This window comes from Halichoeres trimaculatus, unplaced genomic scaffold (genome assembly GCF_033239565.1).
Source record: "Halichoeres trimaculatus isolate MK-OKI-2021-1 unplaced genomic scaffold, fHalTri1.1 fHalTri1_scaffold_10, whole genome shotgun sequence".
Classification (NCBI taxonomy): domain Eukaryota; kingdom Metazoa; phylum Chordata; class Actinopteri; order Labriformes; family Labridae; genus Halichoeres; species Halichoeres trimaculatus.
In genome coordinates this window covers 6,748,750-6,767,661 of record NW_027437187.1, presented here as the reverse complement: position 1 = coordinate 6,767,661, position 18,912 = coordinate 6,748,750, and the positions used below count along the sequence as shown (strand labels likewise).

General features: G+C 39.0%; 1 protein-coding gene across 1 annotated transcript in view; it reads right to left on the bottom strand.

Moving 5' to 3' along the window:
- The window catches only part of mbtps1 (membrane-bound transcription factor peptidase, site 1), a 49,277-nt gene that overhangs the window by 17,950 nt on the left and 12,415 nt on the right, over window positions 1-18,912 (bottom strand). The window contains exons 2-10 of the mRNA XM_074678167.1: window positions 14,218-14,815; window positions 11,415-11,675; window positions 8,842-9,054; window positions 8,515-8,625; window positions 6,842-6,951; window positions 6,524-6,640; window positions 4,900-4,967; window positions 4,308-4,410; window positions 2,551-2,702 (exon numbers count right to left, since the gene is read on the bottom strand). Coding sequence (XP_074534268.1) covers window positions 2,551-2,702; window positions 4,308-4,410; window positions 4,900-4,967; window positions 6,524-6,640; window positions 6,842-6,951; window positions 8,515-8,625; window positions 8,842-9,054; window positions 11,415-11,675; window positions 14,218-14,422 — 1,340 coding nt within the window. The 5' untranslated portion in view covers window positions 14,423-14,815. The remainder of the gene's footprint in view (window positions 1-2,550; window positions 2,703-4,307; window positions 4,411-4,899; window positions 4,968-6,523; window positions 6,641-6,841; window positions 6,952-8,514; window positions 8,626-8,841; window positions 9,055-11,414; window positions 11,676-14,217; window positions 14,816-18,912) is intronic.

Below are 18,912 nucleotides of genomic sequence, written 5' to 3'. Positions count from 1 at the left end.
AACTAATTTGACCTTTTTTTCTTTCTTTCTTGATCTTACTATAATTCTGTAAAACAAACAAGAAATGCCAAAGGAAGACAGGGAGTTGAGAGGGAAGGTTATGACTTTGCAAAAAGGTGGTTAGATGAAGCAAAGAACAGAAAATAAATAGAAAAGGGGAATGAGAGAGAAATGTAAACTGTTAATACTGCTTCAAAGATTCTCAAAACAACCTCTGAGGGTACAAGAGAGTTCACTGAGGAAGGACTGTTTGGTGGGAAGACTAAAAACTGACCTTCCTACATTTAAAGAGAGAAACCACTCAGGATGTATCAGAGTCTCTGAGTGATGATGAAAAGTTCTTGATGCAAAAAGGAGAAAGATTAAGAAGAAGATGCAAAGTACACATGTGTAGGATGGGAAAGACGTAAAGCCCTTAAAGGGACTGTGAGGACTGTCTGTCTGAGGTGGTTCACAGTGACACCTTTGGCCCGGAACCACATACAGACTGTCACAAAGATGGGACTCTTGACAAGGCGTGTTTGTTTTGAAGCAAATGAATGATCAGACCTGTTTTTTTTCTTACACTTTTTTTGTTCAAGACATTTTTTTCCGGATACAACTGCACAAGATAAGGTATTTATCAACAGTTACGTAAAGCTGTCGAAATGTGAAATTTGTTTACAACAATTAAGTCATCTACCAATCAGAGCTAACGTAACCTCACTCTTCATTTTATTGATAGACTCTCAAGTTTGAACAGACCACTGCAGACCCACAACCACAACTACATGTGGGTTGGAATGGACTGTATCACTAACAGCTTAACCCCTGTGTTATAGAGTGATACAGCCTGAGCTAAAGGCTAATTAACCTTTAGCTCGTGCTCTGTCTCTCTCCTGTTTATCTTTCTTCTGCTCTTTTAACCTTTTTCTGTCTGACGGTTAGGCTCCAGTGTCCACCATCACTACAAAATTAATCACAGAAATCATTTTCAGCAGAGAAAAACACAGATCTCTCTTCTCACTTCTAAAATTCGTCACCTGGCGTGGTGTTGTCATAGAGACGTAGACGTGTCTGCTCAACCCGATTGGGAAGCTATGAAGAAGCTACCAAGTAGCATTTCAAAATAACCTATATTGGCACTGATAATCTCATTTTGATGTGTTGATCAGGCATATATCTCGATAGAAGATTTTCAAGATTACTTTCAAACTCCTCACAGCATCTTTTAAGAAACACAGCCTACGCTTTTAGAGACTTCTCTGTGTGAAAATCTCTGCCTGACAAAGCTCATCGTGGATGAATAATTATCATCAGGTTCAGGAATCCATTACACTACCAAATTTCATCAGCCAGTAAGGTGTTGTCATAGAAACTTTGACGTACTGTAACTCAATATGGTACAGTCATTTTTTAAAGTGTGGATTATGATCAAGCATATATATAGGAAGGGAGACTTTTTCAAGATCACTTTTAAACTCCTCTCAGCCCCTTTAAAGAGATGGAAAAGGAAGTACGAGTTCAGAGGACCCTGTGGGATACATCAGCTTTGACTTTGCTATTTTTTGTATTTTATTGTAATGCGACTGGCGGTTGTCATTATGTGCCCCTTCCAATTGCTTTGTTGCCAAAATGTGCAATATAAATGAAACCTTCTTGCCTCTAGGAAGGTGGTATCTATTTTCAGGAATTATTGATGAAAAATTGGTCGTTGGGGAATTCATCCTTCATCTGGACCCTGGCTTTTTTCTTCATTCTCTTAAGACCAACTGTGGGGTCACACTGGCAAACCGTACCATGCTTAAAGCATACCTCAACCCTCAAGTCCAGTTCGTTTGGCCAGTGTGACTGTTTCTCGTCTCGTTTCTCTTCTCTGCTTTGGCACGCTTCAGAGAGGTGGGCTTCAGCATGTTTTACTTCATGCACGAGCACAAGTACGTGGACACAAGGTGTTATCCATGACGTATGATCACTTCCTTTCTGTGCTACTTTTTAATAAAAAGAACATTTGGTATTTCTGATCTTATATTTCATTACACACCTATTTATGCAGGTTCTGGGGATATGTGGCGCCAAGAATAGCAAGAAATGAGACACTGCTGACATATGATGGTTGCAAATGTTGCATTTAAGTCATCCCACAAGCACACGGACACAAGGTGTTATCCATGATGTATGATCGCTGCAACCGTTTCTCTGAACAATCATTTTAAACAATAGCGGGGTGGTAGAGGATTGTGTCAACAGTCAAAAAGTCTCTAGAGTTGTGCTCTCTGTGTCTCATTGTGCTGACTCTGATGAGATCACACCTAGTGTAAACAGATGCTTCGCAATGACTTGGGCGGGTCATGCGTGTGCCTGAAGTTTGGGTCATATTGGAGTAGTGTGACCAGGGCGGGACTCTCCAGCGAGGAAACAGCACTGCGAGGGGACAATCATGCCTGAATACAGCACAATTCAAATGGCCAATGTGACCGCGCCCTAAAACTGGAGTTCTGTAAGACTGAAAAATACTAATACATCCAGAACCCTGCACCTGATGAAAAGGGTAACGTGTATAAAACTCACCTGGCTAAGAGAGTAACAGCTCCAGCCACCACCGGGGAGGCCACACTAGTTCCAGAGAGGGAGCGACATCCCTCCTTCATCCCTGATCCCCGCACACCAGAACCGTAGGTGACAATATCAGGCTTGACTCTGCCGTATCCCCCTGGAAGCTCCTGTAGATTCATACAGAGGTAAATTAGGACAGAAACTCACAAACTACCTGGCAAAGCATAGAAATACACACTACACTGCAGTTCATCCCTTTTAAAGGAAACTCACTCAAGACCAAGGTTGTAATAATTAACTAAAACGAAACTAAAAACAAAAACTGAAATTTAAAATACATTGCAATTAACTCAAACTAATAAAAACTAGAAAAGAAAACATAAACAATAAGTAAACTAAAACTGTATCTTGCGTTCATAAAACTAACTGAAACTAACTAAAATGATAGACAAAATTCCCTTAGTTATAGTTTCTGACAATGTTAATAGCCTTTAGGATTTAAATTTATCCGACATTTTCCCAACCAATTTTACAACAGTTTTCGGCAGTTGTCAGTGTCGTACAGCACCATCATAGTGATGTGCTAGGACGGGCTTGTTCACTGCACTGACTGGCTGTGCGCTGTGCTGCTACGAAACGTAGTGGAGCAATGAATCAGAGCATCTGTAATAGTTTAATTTCATGTGAGTCGTACTTTATTATTACAGAGTCCAAGTTTCTAATTATTAAAGCTCATATTATATTGTTTTATATAATTTATGTTTATATTTGTTTATTTAAGTTTATATTATTTTCTTGTGTTTAAGGCAGCAGACAAGAGTTCAGTATCAGCATTGACTGAGCAGTGAGCACTATGATGGACTGGAAAATAAACAGTATGACAAAATATTTACTCTGACCTTTTTGAATCCTGCTCCTGGTTAATAAGGTAAGAAAAAACTAAAACAAACTAATACTAAAACTAAAACTAAACTTAAACTAAGCCTTGTTGCAAAAATCAAAACTAAATAAAAACTAGAATGCCCACTCTAAAACTAATTAAAACTAAACTGTAATGGAAAAAAATGTCAAAACTAACTAAAACTAAGCTATAATGACAAATCCAAAACTATTATAACCTTGCTCAAGACATGAGGTATCACAAGATTCTTTAAGATAAAATCTTATAATATAAGATAAGATGTTGTTCAAAATATAAAACAGTATTTTCAAACAAAATTCACGTCACAGCAGCCAGTCTGTGGTGACTGTTCAAACTTTTGTTAAATTTATGGGCAACCTGCATGAATAATGTTAGAGCAATAAATGTCACTTTGATAAGAACAAAGAAAAAAGAAATATCTGAACTTAAAAAAAAGAAGTGAGAGATGAGGAAGAAATCAAGTTCAGAAAGTCGACTTTGAAATTTGTTTGATCATCTCTACTTTGAGTGTGTTAGAGAGGGATTCCTCCTGGTGGCTGTCTGACAGTGACTGAGGCCGCTCCGAGACTTGATTTGAGAGTGGAGCCGTTATCAGACGTCTGCTTTGGGCTATGACTGATATCAAAAGAGTACTGTGTGTAAGTGTGAGTGTGAGTGTGTGTGTGAGTCTGAGAAAGGTTGATTGGATGTGGATGAGGGATCAGGAGCTGACACTACGGTTGACTAACTCCTGTGGCAGAGTGTCGGTCTCTGAGGTAGATGTCTCCTCCAGAACTGATTAGGGATACAGGAATGTGTGTGTCTGTGTGGTGCTGAGTGTGTGTCTGTGTGTGTCTCTAGAGCTGCTCACCCAGGTGGTCATGCCTCTGGAGGAAAATCGGGCAATGTTGTCCTCAAAGTCGATCCCTCCGACCCCGATCACGTCCATCTGGTCTGCTGGGTTGTTCAGAGTGCTGAGACAGAGGAGCTTTCTTTACTTCATTTGCTAAACTTAATGGAACAATTTATACACAATGACACAACAGAAAAAAAGTCTTTCTTTCCTTTCTGTGCTACTTTTAACAAAAAGAACATTTGGAAGGGTTATAAAACTTTGTAGGCCAGGAAGTCGTTCCAAAATACTGCTACTACAAAATCTCCTGACTGATATTTCATTCCACACCTATTTATGCAGGTTCTGGGGATATGTGGCGCCAAGAATAGCAAGAAATGAGACACCGCTGACATATAATGGTCGCAAATGTTGCATTTAATTCATCCCACTGACTTTAAAACCTAAAAAAAATGATGTACCAGCCTTTTTTTTCTCTGTTAAGGGCCTTGTGAAAGCACGATGAATGAGTTTTGGATGATTGAAGCTCTCAGTTTCTGAAATGGGCTGAAGTACCATCTTTCTGATAGCTGAAAATTGCTGCACTATAGAGTGAGAGTAATTATCATACCCATACAGAGGTCCATCGTTGCCAATAGCAGAAACCATGATCACTCTGTTGGCAGTGAGCTCCCAAACCTGCCAAACAAACACAAAAAGAAAGTGAATTTTCATTAGGAGAAGCTTTCTCAAACTGTGGCTTACATTTGGTTATTATTGATTTTCTCTGCTCCAACTGGAATAAGGTCACACTGAACACAAACTGCTGACTCTACAAGACTCCAGCAAGGCGCAAAGAATACTTTCACAGGCAGAACTTTAGTTCACATCACTCAGGCTGCTTCTATCATACTCTGTTCTTCTTGTTCTTAATGACATGATGATTTAGATTAGGGATGGAACGATTTATGACAAAAATCCCAACACGTCAGTTTCCTCATGGAGGAGAAGACAGAGTTAGAGGGTGTACCTGTGGCGTTGTGGCGTTCTGCTGTCTGGGAGCTCTTTAGATTCAGTGTGAGCTCTGATGACGGCGGTAAGAAAGTGGAGGATAAAACCACGACTGAGTGTTGACAACTTAGAGACTTTGTCACTACATTTAATGACTTTTCAGATCCCCTGGAGAGTTTCTTTAATGACAACAGTTCTTGTGGCTTTTCTGGAGTTTAGAGAATCTGAGGTTAAAGTGTGTTTTGATCTCCTCAGTGGTCAGCGTGTGCGAGTCCCTCCTCTATCCAAAACACAGACAGACAGTCCTCCTCACTCACAGCAGATGAAATCACTTCTGCTGGTCTCCAGCCCAGATAAAGGAGGAGGGTTGATATTTATGATGTTGTGTTTTACCTGCTCTCTGTCTCTCCCACATTATTTCTCTCTCTCCTACAGAGTCCATGACAATTACATGGCAATGGATTATTATGCAGATTAGTCAGCAGCATCATTTAGTGACTTTTAGTGACTTCTGGGACAGACAATAGTAACTTTCCTTACTGAGGAGTTGGCAATGTTCAAACTAGCAATGTTTCACTCAGCTTTAATGATTTTTGAGATGGGAAACAGACTCATTGATTCAGCTTTTTCATGACTTAACTGACAGAATGGATTAAAAATAATCTGTTAATAGTGGGTTATTAGGGTATATGGTAAAAAATATAAGTGTTCGAAACAACAACAGTGTAACCGAACCAAAAACCATGATAAGAACTGACCCCATGGTTTTTATGAACCGTTCCATCCCTAGTTGAGATACTTGTGTTAAGAGGTAATTCACTGAAGACTTAGGAGATCAGAGACTTCAACATTCAGCATCCTTGTTCCAGGGATGTGAGCTCATAAAAACATCACAGGGCTGTTCCGATGAAATCTGTTTCTGATGACAGGCAGTCGATCTGTTTTAAACCAGCTCATTCACAAACTGAAGTGAGGATGTAACAGGTCTGATGTTTGTGCACCTCTCCAGTAATTCAGCAGTTAAAACAGCTGAGCCATGCTGGAAGGATAGTGTGTGGGTAATATGATAAAGACATAAAGGATGTCCCACTGAAACAGCTGTTAGCATTGAGTGTCTAATAATCTGTTCTGTCAGTGAATACATCAACACACAGTACCTATGGTGTCACAAAGGTAGTTTAAGTGTTTTTTTCTGTCATCAGCTGAACTCCTCTCTGTTTCTTGACACTGAATTTCTCTTTCACCTTATCAACAAAAGGATGGTCCATGAAGTCAGGTCCCCCAATGCTGAGGTTGAGAACATCAATCTTCTTCAGGATGGCGTAGTTAAAAGCATCGAGGAACCATGAGGTGTACGAAACCTGGGGTAACAGGGGAGATAATATAAATATTTCCTGGTTATTTTGTTGTCAGGTTAAAAGCTGACGACTACTTTTCAATCAGAACCTTTAACAGAAGAACTGAAAGTACAACTCAGACATAACAGAGTCTGAGTTTTCCACTCTTTTCTGAGTCTGACTGCTTCAAGCAGAAGGTAAGTTGAAGTGGTTGTTTTCCTGTACCTGGTTGTTGGTGAAAACTCTGAAGATGTGCAGCTCTGAGTCTGGGGCAAAGCCCTGACACTCCCTCATGCTGGCTATCACTCCAGCTACAAAGGTACCATGGCCCAGACCTGAAAGAGGAGACACATTATCATCCAATCATCTGTCACAGAGCTTTTAATCTTATGGAGTGTTGACAATGAACTCAAACTCATCATTGTGTATAGAGCAGCTTTTAAACATTTAGATATGCAGGCCAAAGTGCTGAATAGATCAACAGACACAACAGATAATATCAGTCTGTGAGAAGAGTTCTAAAAATAAATGAGGGTAAAAATAAAATCAGTGCAATAAAATTAACATAATTTGTAATAAAAGCTAAAAAAAAAATCAGCTAAAGATGCCAAAAAATGGAGATCAGATCAGAACAATTTATTTTTGTTCAAGACAACTTTTTACTGGATATAATACACTAAGGAAAGGGATTTATCAGTACAGTTATGTAGCGCTACATTTGAAACGTGACATCAAGCAAACGTAGCAGTAGCCGGCTATATGTTAGCGACATCATCACAAACAGTTTATCCCCTGTGTATCAGAGTGATACAGCTTGAGCCGAGGGCTAATTAGTCTTTAGCTTGAGCTTAACCGTCAGACAGAAAAAGGACAGAAGAGCAGAAAAAAGATAAAAAGGAGAGAGATAGAGCACGAGCTTAAGGCTAACATAGGAGCTAATCTGTTTGTGCTAATGTTCATTCCAACCCACAGTCAGCAGTTATTCTGCAGTGGTCTGTTCAAACTTGAGAGTCTATCAATAAAATGAAGAGTGAGGTTACGTTAGCTCTGATTGGTAGATGACTGGCAGGACATAACCAGGATTCACTAACGTTACAGACATGTCTGTAACAATAGCACTACCAATAGCACTACATATAGCCGTACGTTTGCTTGTTGTTACATTTTCAACAGTAGTGCTACGCGACTGTACTAATAAATACCTTACCTCCGCACGTTATATCCAGAAAAACTGTTTAGATCCGATCTCCATTTAATTCCAGGACAAACACACGCCTCGCTAAAAGTAATTTACGACAGTGTGTGAGACTTCGGGCCAGAAGGTGGCGAGGAAGTGAAGTGAGTGAGTAAAACAGATCCTCCTCATAGCATCTTTAAAAAGTAATAAAAGTAATAGTGTTGACAATGGTAATAATACAGTTTGGAGCTAAAAGAAATTATTCTGAATTAAAAGCTAGCTATAAAAGGTATGGTTTAAGTTTGCCTTTCAAAACTCTCAGAGAGCTTGTCTTTCTGATGCCCAGAGTGAGAGAAAGAGTTTCAGAGTTGGGGGTAAAAAAAACAGAAAGCTCTCTGGTCCACATGAGAGATATGAGGAGCATTTAAAAGGGAAGCATTAAGGACCTTAATGTTCCTAGTAAACAAAATCCACAATGTACGGAGCAGCAAGGCCGTGGAGAGCTCTAACAAAAAATTCAAGAAATTTCAAGTCAAGTCTAAAAGAATTAGGGAGCCAATGCAGAGTTTTACAAAAAAAGGGGCAATGTGGACGTTTTTCTAACGTGTTAAAACCCTGGCAGCAGCATTTTACACAAGTTGCAATTTTTTCAGAGACTTTTTGGTAGACCAGTAAAAACCAAAATAAAGATGATGTTACAGCAGTTTCTCCCTCTTCTTACCGTCATCCAGAGTCTTTTCATTCGTCCAGTTGGTCCTCTCTTTGACGTTCTTAAAATGTGGGTGTTTCTCGCTAAGGCCTGTATCAAACACCGCCACCTTCACACCAGATCCTGGACACAGAGAGATCAGATAAAATTCAGTTAGTTCACATGAGGAAAAAACTGAAGAAAAAACAGCCAAAGAACACACCATTCATAACTGCACATATTCAGAGAAGAAAGCTTGAATTTTTTATGAATCATGCAAAGATTTCCTGGCGCTGTCTGTAAGGGTTCCCAGTTTCCTGGCCCTCTGTGGATCTGAGAAGTCAAGGTTAAATGTCTAACCCGTGTGTCCCATCTGCCAGAGCACGTCTGCCTGCAGGATCTGAGCAACGTGGCGGGGAATGGCTCGTAGAAGACGCCGGCTGGAGTGGCGACCTGTGGCGTGCCAAAACCCAGAGCCCAGTGACAAGCTGGTTCGTCTGAAAGGGCGGGATGATTGCCACGACTGCCATTTGGTTCCACGGGTGGTGTTACAGGGTGCAGCAGGCTCAGGTGCTTCAGGGAAAAACAAGAGAAAATGCGTAGAGATGAACCAGCTTCATATAGAAACACCAGTTTGTGGTTAAACTAATCATCCTCATTTTTCTTTTGTTGCTATTCTTTCTATCTCTTCCTCCTTTAATCTTCCTAAAACTATCCTGAGGAGATCTGGTTCGACCACTTCATGTAAACAATCCTACCACCACCATCCTGTCAATAGACCATGAATGACCCCATCACGTTTTAAACTAATCAGGTTTGGATGACTTCATTCTGTCTTTATGTGAAGGACGACTTTTTTATACTCTGAAGATTCTTAAGCCAGTGTTAAAATATTTTCACGTCTCATTCTCAAAAATCTAAAGTCCCTTAGGCTGTGGAATCGCAAACAGTATCAGGCTTTACCGATCCGACCCGTACCAAATGCCCCGTTTATACCAAGCAGTTCAGTTGGGTTTGTCTTGACACGGCATGCATTTTATGGCGTTTCCACTACCTAATCCCTGATCTGATCCCAGAAGGTGGAGCTACAACACTGCAGTCTGTTGATTGGTCAAAAGAATGGTCATTTAACATGGGACGGCTGCTGTGTTTCTCCTGGCGGCACAGTCTTCTCAAAACAAAGCTTGATTTTTCTTTGTATCAAAGAGCTACATGCCAATCACAGAGAAGAAGAATTCTTGAATGTCCTCCATATTTGCTCTTTGTTTACTGTGTCGTGTTTTTCTCCTTCTTCCTTGGATTTATTAGTGGGGTACACTTGTGTCGTGCTTCTATGGCATCATCCTATTATGTTACTTATGTGGCTGTCCCTATCCAACTTACACACCCTGAGGAGGCACGGTTGGCTGTGGAAACGCAAACAGGACCAGGCTTAACCAATCCAACCTGTGCCAAACTCTAAACTGGACTGCTTGGCGGAAATGGGGCTTTAGTAAACTAACAATGTCAAGACCAGTTCACAAGCATAAACAAAAGCTTCCTCTTAATGAACTCCTTTTGCTTTATTAAACTGTCGCCACACAACATAGCACGCCATGTGTCTTGGTAACCTATAGGGATGAGCATTGATAAGATTTCATCAATATCAATGCCCTTATCGATTCTGCTTATTGATCTGCTTCTTTATTGATTTTCTTATCAATTCCCCTTGTGAATTTTCTCTGTAAAGAAAGTAGTTTTACAGATTTTCTGCAACATGAAATTCAGTTTATAAGAATTTTTCTGGGCGTAAATATACAGAAATAAGTAAAAAATTGCTCATCACATGACGCTGATACACTGTTTGTAAGATATCATTGACTCAAGTAGGCCATCTGGTGTCTCAGAGTGGTTATAGCACTATTCTAAGTTGTTTGGAACCTTGTTGTAGTTATGAAGTCTGCACCTTTTCCTTCATTTGCCTAATAATTGCATCATTGTGATGTGTTTCTGTGATGAAAGTTGAAGTTCTATTCTGAAGCCAATATTATACTGGTATTTGCTTGCCACTAGCATATTAATTGTATATTCCATTCAGATAGCATCAAGCCAGCTCTATTTTGTTTATATCCTTTTTGGTAAATAAGGAGATTTATACCATGTTGAATGTGTTGAATAGGAATCTCCTGAGAAAGAGTAATGTACATTTCTTTGTGAGTTCAGTTTTTCAGTAAAACTTCAAGCTGAAAATCCTGAATCAGAGTTTTCTAGGGAAATGCTATCTAACTGCTAAGCTAAGATAGCTGCAGCAGACCAGTCAACCTAAGGTCCTGCAGCTTCGTCAAAGTGTAAAAAGTTGATAAGGAAATCATTAAGCAAAAAGGCTAACTATATCAATGGATTGACAAGTTTTCTTATTGATTCTCAACAGGAACTAGTTTTTCAAGTCCCACTCCTCGTAACCTGAATCATGAAGTACAAGTTTCTCCAGCCAAAGAAAACGCTGCTTCTGGTCTTTGAAAGTCTAACAGGGATTTTAAAGTCTGATCTTTCTTGTTCAGGGTCAAAAAGCCCAGAACATAAAAGGCTTCATGCCCTACACATGTCCTCCATCTTGTTGGAGCATGTGTTTGTAGGCTGAGGGCACACTGAAGTCTTTCATCCAGTGCCAAGCACAGCCCCTTCCCCCCCACATAGCCAGGCCAGCCACACTGACCAGCTACTGAGCCCTTCCTGGGCTGAGCAAACACAGACGCTCTGTGTCTTTCTTCCATCCCCCAGCACTCCTTGGACTTTCACTTAAAGATACACAACCCTTTCTTACCCCTTTACCACAGAGTAGAGAGTGAAGCAGAGTCATGTGACCACTGCAGACAATAGGCTACCAAAAATTTCTGTTTCTCAGATGGCCTGCTATCTTTTTGAAAACACAGCTCCACATCTTGCAGACTTACAGGGAACGTATTTGAGCACGCGGAACACTTTGCGTTGAGGTGTCACCCTCTTGATGTAAGGGTGGTCCTCCAGGGTTTTCAGACTGCTGGGTGAAGGCTGGCTTATGTGGACCAGCTCAAAGTCACTGGGGAAGTCGGATGCTGGGTTTTCCCTGGGAACAATGTGCCACTCCACCGCCACGGCCCCATTCCGCAGGGCGCTGCTGATGTACAGGCTGCGAGCTTTGGCTGAGAAATACCCTGTGAATCCTACAATGAACTCTGAGGAGACAGAGATAGGAAAAGTCAACATTTGACAAACAGTAAGAACAGATTATGTATATTAGCTGTTGACAGATGCTGACTCTTTGTTCCAACACGTCCATACTGCTGAAGATTGATCCAGAAACTAACAAAGGAAGATGAAACCAAAACACTTGCCCTCTTTTGTTTTGATCCTAAACCTCTCCTCTGTGCCCTCCCACTTTTTGTTCCTCTAGTATTTCTTCTGAAACAGCTGCTAAGTACCAGTAGAGGGCATTTGGAAAACAGACTGTCAGACAGTCAAAGGAAACTAAGAGATGCACAAGATGCTCTGATCACAAAAAGAGAAACAGCTGTTACGCTTCGCGCTCCATGCTAAGATGAGAGGAAAGATGGAGGAGCACTCAGGACTGCACACACAGACTCGGGCTGTTTTCCAAACTGCCCACTGTACCGGCAGTGCCTCCTGATTTGATGTAAATTCAGTATGCTGTACGTAGTTTGTGAAAAAGAGCGAAATCTGAAGTATGACAAGAATTCAAGGATGTCCTACTGATCAGGGAAGCTTTCTCAGTATGCAATGGCTAGTCAACCTCAAATAATGTCTCCAACACCCCACGGCGCTAAAGCTGCCTGTCTTCTTTTAGTGTTTACTGCTGTTGGCACTCAGGTTTATGTGAATTATCCCCGCCTACTGGATTGAGGGAGCATTTCAACTACAATACAACAGTACTAATGTTAGACGGTCCTTGAGGCAGAAGAGAAGTGATGCTAAAGGAAAACTGTTAAATCTTCTTCCCTTCTTGTCTTAAAAGACGTGTTTACTACAAATTTCAAAAATAACATTGAAAAAAAACACGTAGCTTTTTCCAAATTGTAAGGGGATTGTGCGGAAGTGCTTTTTCCATCAGATGAAAAAAGGAATAAATCTGTTCCAATAAATGATATGATTCTTTGTGTGTGATAAAAAAATCAAATATGATGAATTCTGCTGTGATATATATCTTAATACTTTCTTACCTTAATAAATCTCTACTTTAATTTGTTGTTTTTTCTAAATTAATTGAAAATATACCTTTAACCGTTGAGAATATTGAAAGCACCAAGAACACAGAAAAAATACAATTACTTCTAAGAACTTTTCTTCAAATTCTCTTCCCATGTTTAATAAATGCAGTCTAGCTTTGCATTAACTCATATTGTATTGTAGTGTTCCTGTATCTACACCACTGATCAATTTATATAAAATGCTCCATCTGGTAATCTCATATTTGAAATTTCAAGATGAACCCAAAAAGAAAAAAAAATCCATCAGCTTTACAAAAATGAAAACCAATAAAGCTTTCTACAAAACAGACCCAACATAACGGGCTAAAATGTCTGCTACGAGGAATAGAGGCTGACTGAAAAATAGCCAGCTCTAGCTACAGACATGACTGTTAATACGACTAACTGTCACAGGTACAATCACATAGAATTACTGCTACTGTTTCTAAGTTTTAGTATAAAATATGAACATTTACTGACATAAGCTTGTTGTGTTGTTCGAGCTCAAAATGAGTTTTTTTTTTTTTTTAAGAAATGTGTACTTTTTTCAGTAAATCTACAGCTTACATGTTTTTTTGTAAATTAAAGTTACAGAGAAGAAAAACACTTTTATCTCTCTGAAATCAAATCACAGAGCATTAAACAATTGATGCTTCAATTTGTCTATTAAAGAGCATTTTTAATTCTTTGGCTCATCAGGTTTTGTGATGTATCATTAAATAATACTTTTCAAATCATTTTAATACTGATTATCACATCGCTGTTTCATGATACAATCTTACATTTAGGGATGGGTACCAAATTAGGTACTTTTAAAGGTACCAACCGAATTCCATCTGTAGTACTGAGAACCAATTCACGTAAAATAAAAAGGTAGCTTGTTTAGGTACCTAAACGCATCCTTGTGACTGTGAGAGAGTGGAAGAGTAGATGATTTTCCATGCTGGACATAAACACAGCATTGTAAAATTAAATATTGAGAAATAAATATGTTAAATAGAAAGACATTGAGATTTTATTACTAAACAAATTAATATCTCTAGCACATTGACATACACAAAAGTATCAAAAATTGGTACCGTTGAATACAGGTACCGTATCGTTTCAAATGTGAAAAGTACCCTGATTTGGCCTTATATTAGAAATATTCTATTATTTCATGAGTAATTAAGTGATTCCCACTCCTAGAAGCAATCATTTCCTGTCTGGGCCAGTGTTTGGCTGAGGAGCTGAAGCTGAGATTAGGAACACTGTTTTATATTTCTAAGTGCAAAAAAGAAAAAGACACAAATGCCTCTTGTTAGTACTTAAAATGTGTCTGATCACAAAAGAATGTTCGAAGTTGTTCAGCCACTTGTTTTAGTGAATTTCTCCTCTCACTGATGAGGGAGCTAACATTTCTCAGCTTTAGTTTTGTTTGTTCTCTATAGAATATAATAATGATAATCCAGGAATCGCAGACATGATGTAATACAGTGTTGTACATCTTTCTTTGGCTCCTCTGGACTCTTACCGTGCTCCACCACCTTAGAGGAGAACTCCAGTTTCAGGGTCATCTGTGAGGAACAGTTGGAGCCAGATGATGAAGGCAGAGGCTCTAAGTTGAGGGTGGGGTCAGAGCCAGATTTGGCTCCCCTTGTTGGCTCCATACCCACTAAAGGCAGGAAACCCACCAGCAGCCCCAACAGCATGGACGCCCACACAGGAAGCAGGAGCATTTTCAGTTGTGAAGTAGTACAAAGTATCAGTTTTACCAGGGACTTCCTGACTCCAGCAGCAGCTGGTGTGCTGTTTCCGTTAAGATGAGCAGCTAAAACCTGGTTCAGGACTCAGGGGTCAGGACAGAGCAGTTCAGGTCCAAAGCTCTAAAAATGAGTCCATACTGCAAACAGCCGGGGCAGCTAGACGATTTTCTTTCTACGTTTCCTCTCCATGGTGAAGTCCAGGGTGAAGGTCAGTGGCACTGCCAGAGCATGAACACAGCTGCCATGTTGAAAAATGGAGGGAGCAGCCAGTAAGGAGTGGGTAAATGACAGCGTGGTCAGAGCAGTAATAAACAAAGATGATGATGTTGATATCAAGTTCAGCTGCGGTTCTTCCTTTCTTCTTATCTGGAAGGGAAAAAAAGGAAGAAAAATGTTAAACTTGCCATTACAACCACATAAAAATGATCCCACAGCTTAGTGAACTCAGTATCTACTGTTGGTGGATCACAAATACAGCACACATCATTTTTCTCCTTTAAAAGTTCCATAAATGGGTAGACACGCTGGCTTTGTGCATATTCATGCCCATTATGACTACAAAACAATGACTAACACTGTCCAGAGAATTCTTCTGAATAACCTAAAAAGACGCTGAAAGCCCCAAATAATATGGTGAATGCAAAACAAGGCACACTCAAGCCCCATTGGCAACAACAGATTGACCTGAATGTTACTTTAATAAATAGCACCACAACAGGCTGCTGTTAACTGCACGTCAAAGAAAAAAACAAAACAAATGATAACTACGGGAATTTGCATAAATGTATTGTTCTGGTAACTCTGATGGCCAAAAACAGAACACATCCAAAGATCCTATTGTCAAAGTTAGCATTAGCATACTTAAAGGCCCTGTGAGGACCATCTGTTTGCTGTTGATTGCAGTGACAAGCTGTGGCTTGAATCAGTCATGTCTTTAAGGGATAAAGACTCAGTTTCCCATGAGCACCATCACCCACTGTCAATGTGACTCTTACCAAAGCCTGTGACTTTTGGAGTAAATGGTTTGGAGAGCAGATCCTCTTATAACTTTTCTTTGTTCAAGTGACATTTGCCCAAGATTCAAAGCAACAAGGTAATTATTATTACTATTATTGGTTTTTTATTTGTCGTTGCACATGTTTCAGAATAAGGAAATTACATATACATTTGTAGTTTCTTAAAGCCATAGTTTGAAAGGTGACAACAAGCAAACTTTGTAAAGTCACCATTACTACAAAAAAAAGAGAGAAACCCTTTTGGTCAAGAAAAGGAATTATCTTGCTTGGTACCTATTTGACATGTTAGAGCCATATAAACCAGACCCAGACTCTGAGAACCTCGGGAAGGGGTCACCTAATTGTGCCAAGAGTCAGTACCAAACACAGGGCTGTGTTTTAACTTATACTCCTAAAATCTGGAATAGTCTATCAGAAGATGTGAGACAGGCCTCAACTTGACAATGTTCGAATCCAGGCTGACAACAGTTCAGTTGTGTCTTATTTTAACTGATGCCTTATTATACTCATACTTTCAAGTTACCTAACGACAAAAAAGAGCTCTGAATGGCTTGTGACAAGCTTTTAAAAAATCTGCCAATGGAACAAGGAAAATATACTCAAAAATTTACTTACAACTAGAATATAGGGATGTCCCAATATTACATTTTCACTTCCGATACGATACCGATACTGCAGCATTGAGTATTGGCCGATACCGATATGAATCCGATATGATATCAGTATTAAACATACATACTTTTATTACTTATTTTATAGTATGTCTGTCATGTTAGAAAAGGCTTGATTAAGTGATATTATTCAAACAAAGAACAGTAGTCAGCAACAGTAGGTATGAGCAAAAACTGACCCATTTATTATTAATCATTGGGTAACAGAAATTTTAACGTTAAACATAAGAATAAACTAGTAATTAAATAAAATAAAGAATAAATTAGAAGACCCAGAAAATAACCTAAATAAATCAAATAAAAACAGCAGGAGTGGGGTCTGGAATGGACTGCTTATATCAGCGATTTTAGATGCATTCCGATAAGATACCAATATTTGTTTTTTTGCTGATATCTGACCTATATCCGATATCAATATCGGACTGGGACACCTCTTCTAGAATAATGTCTTAATACAAGAAACTTTTCTCTTGTTTCCGTTTTATGGAATTATTTTATTATGTCTTCTTGCGATTTTATTTTTTTTTAGCTGGCAAAAATATCAAACTGGGAACAGACCAGGGTCTCTGCAGGTTTCAACAAGTCAAATTTAGGACTTTATAAGACATCTTTTATTCTTTTATCTTTCATGATAAATACAATTTAAGACCCATTTCACATCCATACTGACAAAAAAGTACAAAAGACATAAAGAAAAATCGGAGGCATGGAATTGATGCAAAGTGTTTGAGTTTCTATACCGCTCAGCTGTAACCACGCTGTGCACACAGCGCTCTAGCTGGTTGTGCTTGGTAAACTCTGGGCGGGCTCACAGGTACTTTGGTTGTTTGATATAGTGTCCTCAAAAACTGAAACATTAAAGCAAAACTGAAGTTTATGCGTTTGTCTTAAACAGAAGAAATGTTAATACATTTTTAAAACCTTTTAAAATAGTACTTAAGGCAATTGATGAGATTTTAAGAGAATTAAAGACAGTTCAAGGCCTTTAATTCAAATTATTTGATTTTACACATTTTAAGACTTTTTAACCCTCTGGTGCATAGCCGTCACTGCAGTGGACAGCTACTAGAAATTAGTTTTCTCTTTAATGCATTGGTTTCTGAAAATCTGGCAGTAACAGGGGAATCAAGCCTTTGTGGCTCATGCGCTAATAAATAGTAGCACTCTCCAGCAAAGCAAAAGAGAAAGACCCAGTGGGACCTCCACAACCCGAGAAGCAGAAAGCAGTCACCAAAGTAGCCCGTGAGCTCAGCCTAGGTGTAACGAACATGGAAGTGTTCCGTGATGCAGAGACTAAAAAAAGTCACTTCATGTTTTCTTCCAACACGCTAATATACGGGCTTGGTAATACTGTCCTGCATCCATATAGAACTGTGGAAACTCACAATAATGGTTTTCTGGTTGGAGATGGTTTGACACATTCAGGTGTAAGATTCACTGCTATGAGTGTCATTGATTTTCTAATTCAGGCCTAAACATTGCACTTATATTGTGTTGAAATTTTAAAAAAAATAATAAATAAAATAAAACGTTTTTCAAAATATAAAAAGAAACAAGGGTTTGTATATTTACAATATTACAAAAATTAATTCATTTTACAGTAACTTTACAATATGTTATATTGAGTGCACAGGCGCATGTAGTCCACCGGATTGGACATGTCTGTAACTTTATGAAAAAATCATATTTTCAAGAAAAAAAAGTTAAAACAATTTTTTCATGTACTAAGAAGAATAAAAACCCTTTGTAAAAAAGATCTTTACTAAGGCTTTCATAATTCATACATCAGAGGGTTAAGAACCTGTGGATACTCAGTGAGAATATCTGCAAAAGGTTACTGACTTACTTTTTCTTATCTTAAAAGTTAAACAAACAGGACCCAGTTTTACCTTTAAAAGATGACTTTTCATAATTCAATTTTTACATTTTGCTGAAGCATTTTTTCAGACTGTTAATAATATTAACAATAAATTTTATCTAAAGGTGCCTTTCCAGTCTCCAAAGGTCACCTTTCAGAAAATAAAAGCACAGAAAAACATCCCTGAAGAGTTGAACTAAATCTTAAACCTCCTTTAAACCTAAATGACAAAGACTAGTGAAGCCCATTTGTGAGCACAGCTGTTAAAAGACCTCGAGCCTTCTGCAAACAAATGAAAGAGGGTGATGTCCTCATTGACTTAACTTTTACTGCTTCATACTTTAACTGCTCAGTTCCTCTCCTGTAACGTACAAGTGTGAAAGAAAGCTCCAGAAAAGTATCATCAAATGAATTTCCTTGAACTGTGCAGAAAATGTCAGGAGTTCACGAGGTAAAGATCACCGGAGTCGACCTGAGTTGATGTAAGACAGTACACAGCCTTCTTTGAGCCCATGGTTTTTCATGACGTCATTAAATTAGGTCACTGTAACAGTGGATGAACTGTTTGTTTTTTTTAATACACAATGAGTCACTGCACATGTTGAAAGGAAAAAGTCCCACAGCTGAAACAGAGACTGAAGAATCTTTTCCACCTTCTAACGCTTAATGTGTACAGATCTCAGGTGTTTGACTTCTTTTTAAATCAAATTTTGGCTTAATAGCCAGAAAAATTCATCTCAGCAGAAATTCGATAAAGTAATTTCCTTTCAGATCTGTAAACAAATGTGCTGCGAATACAAAATAAGGTCTGACCTAACGTGCATGTATTGATGATAATCTCCTCAGCTACAGTTTGACCTCAGGACGACCTGCAGACATCGAGAAAAGTCTGTTTTTAAGTAAAGCTATTGTCAGAGA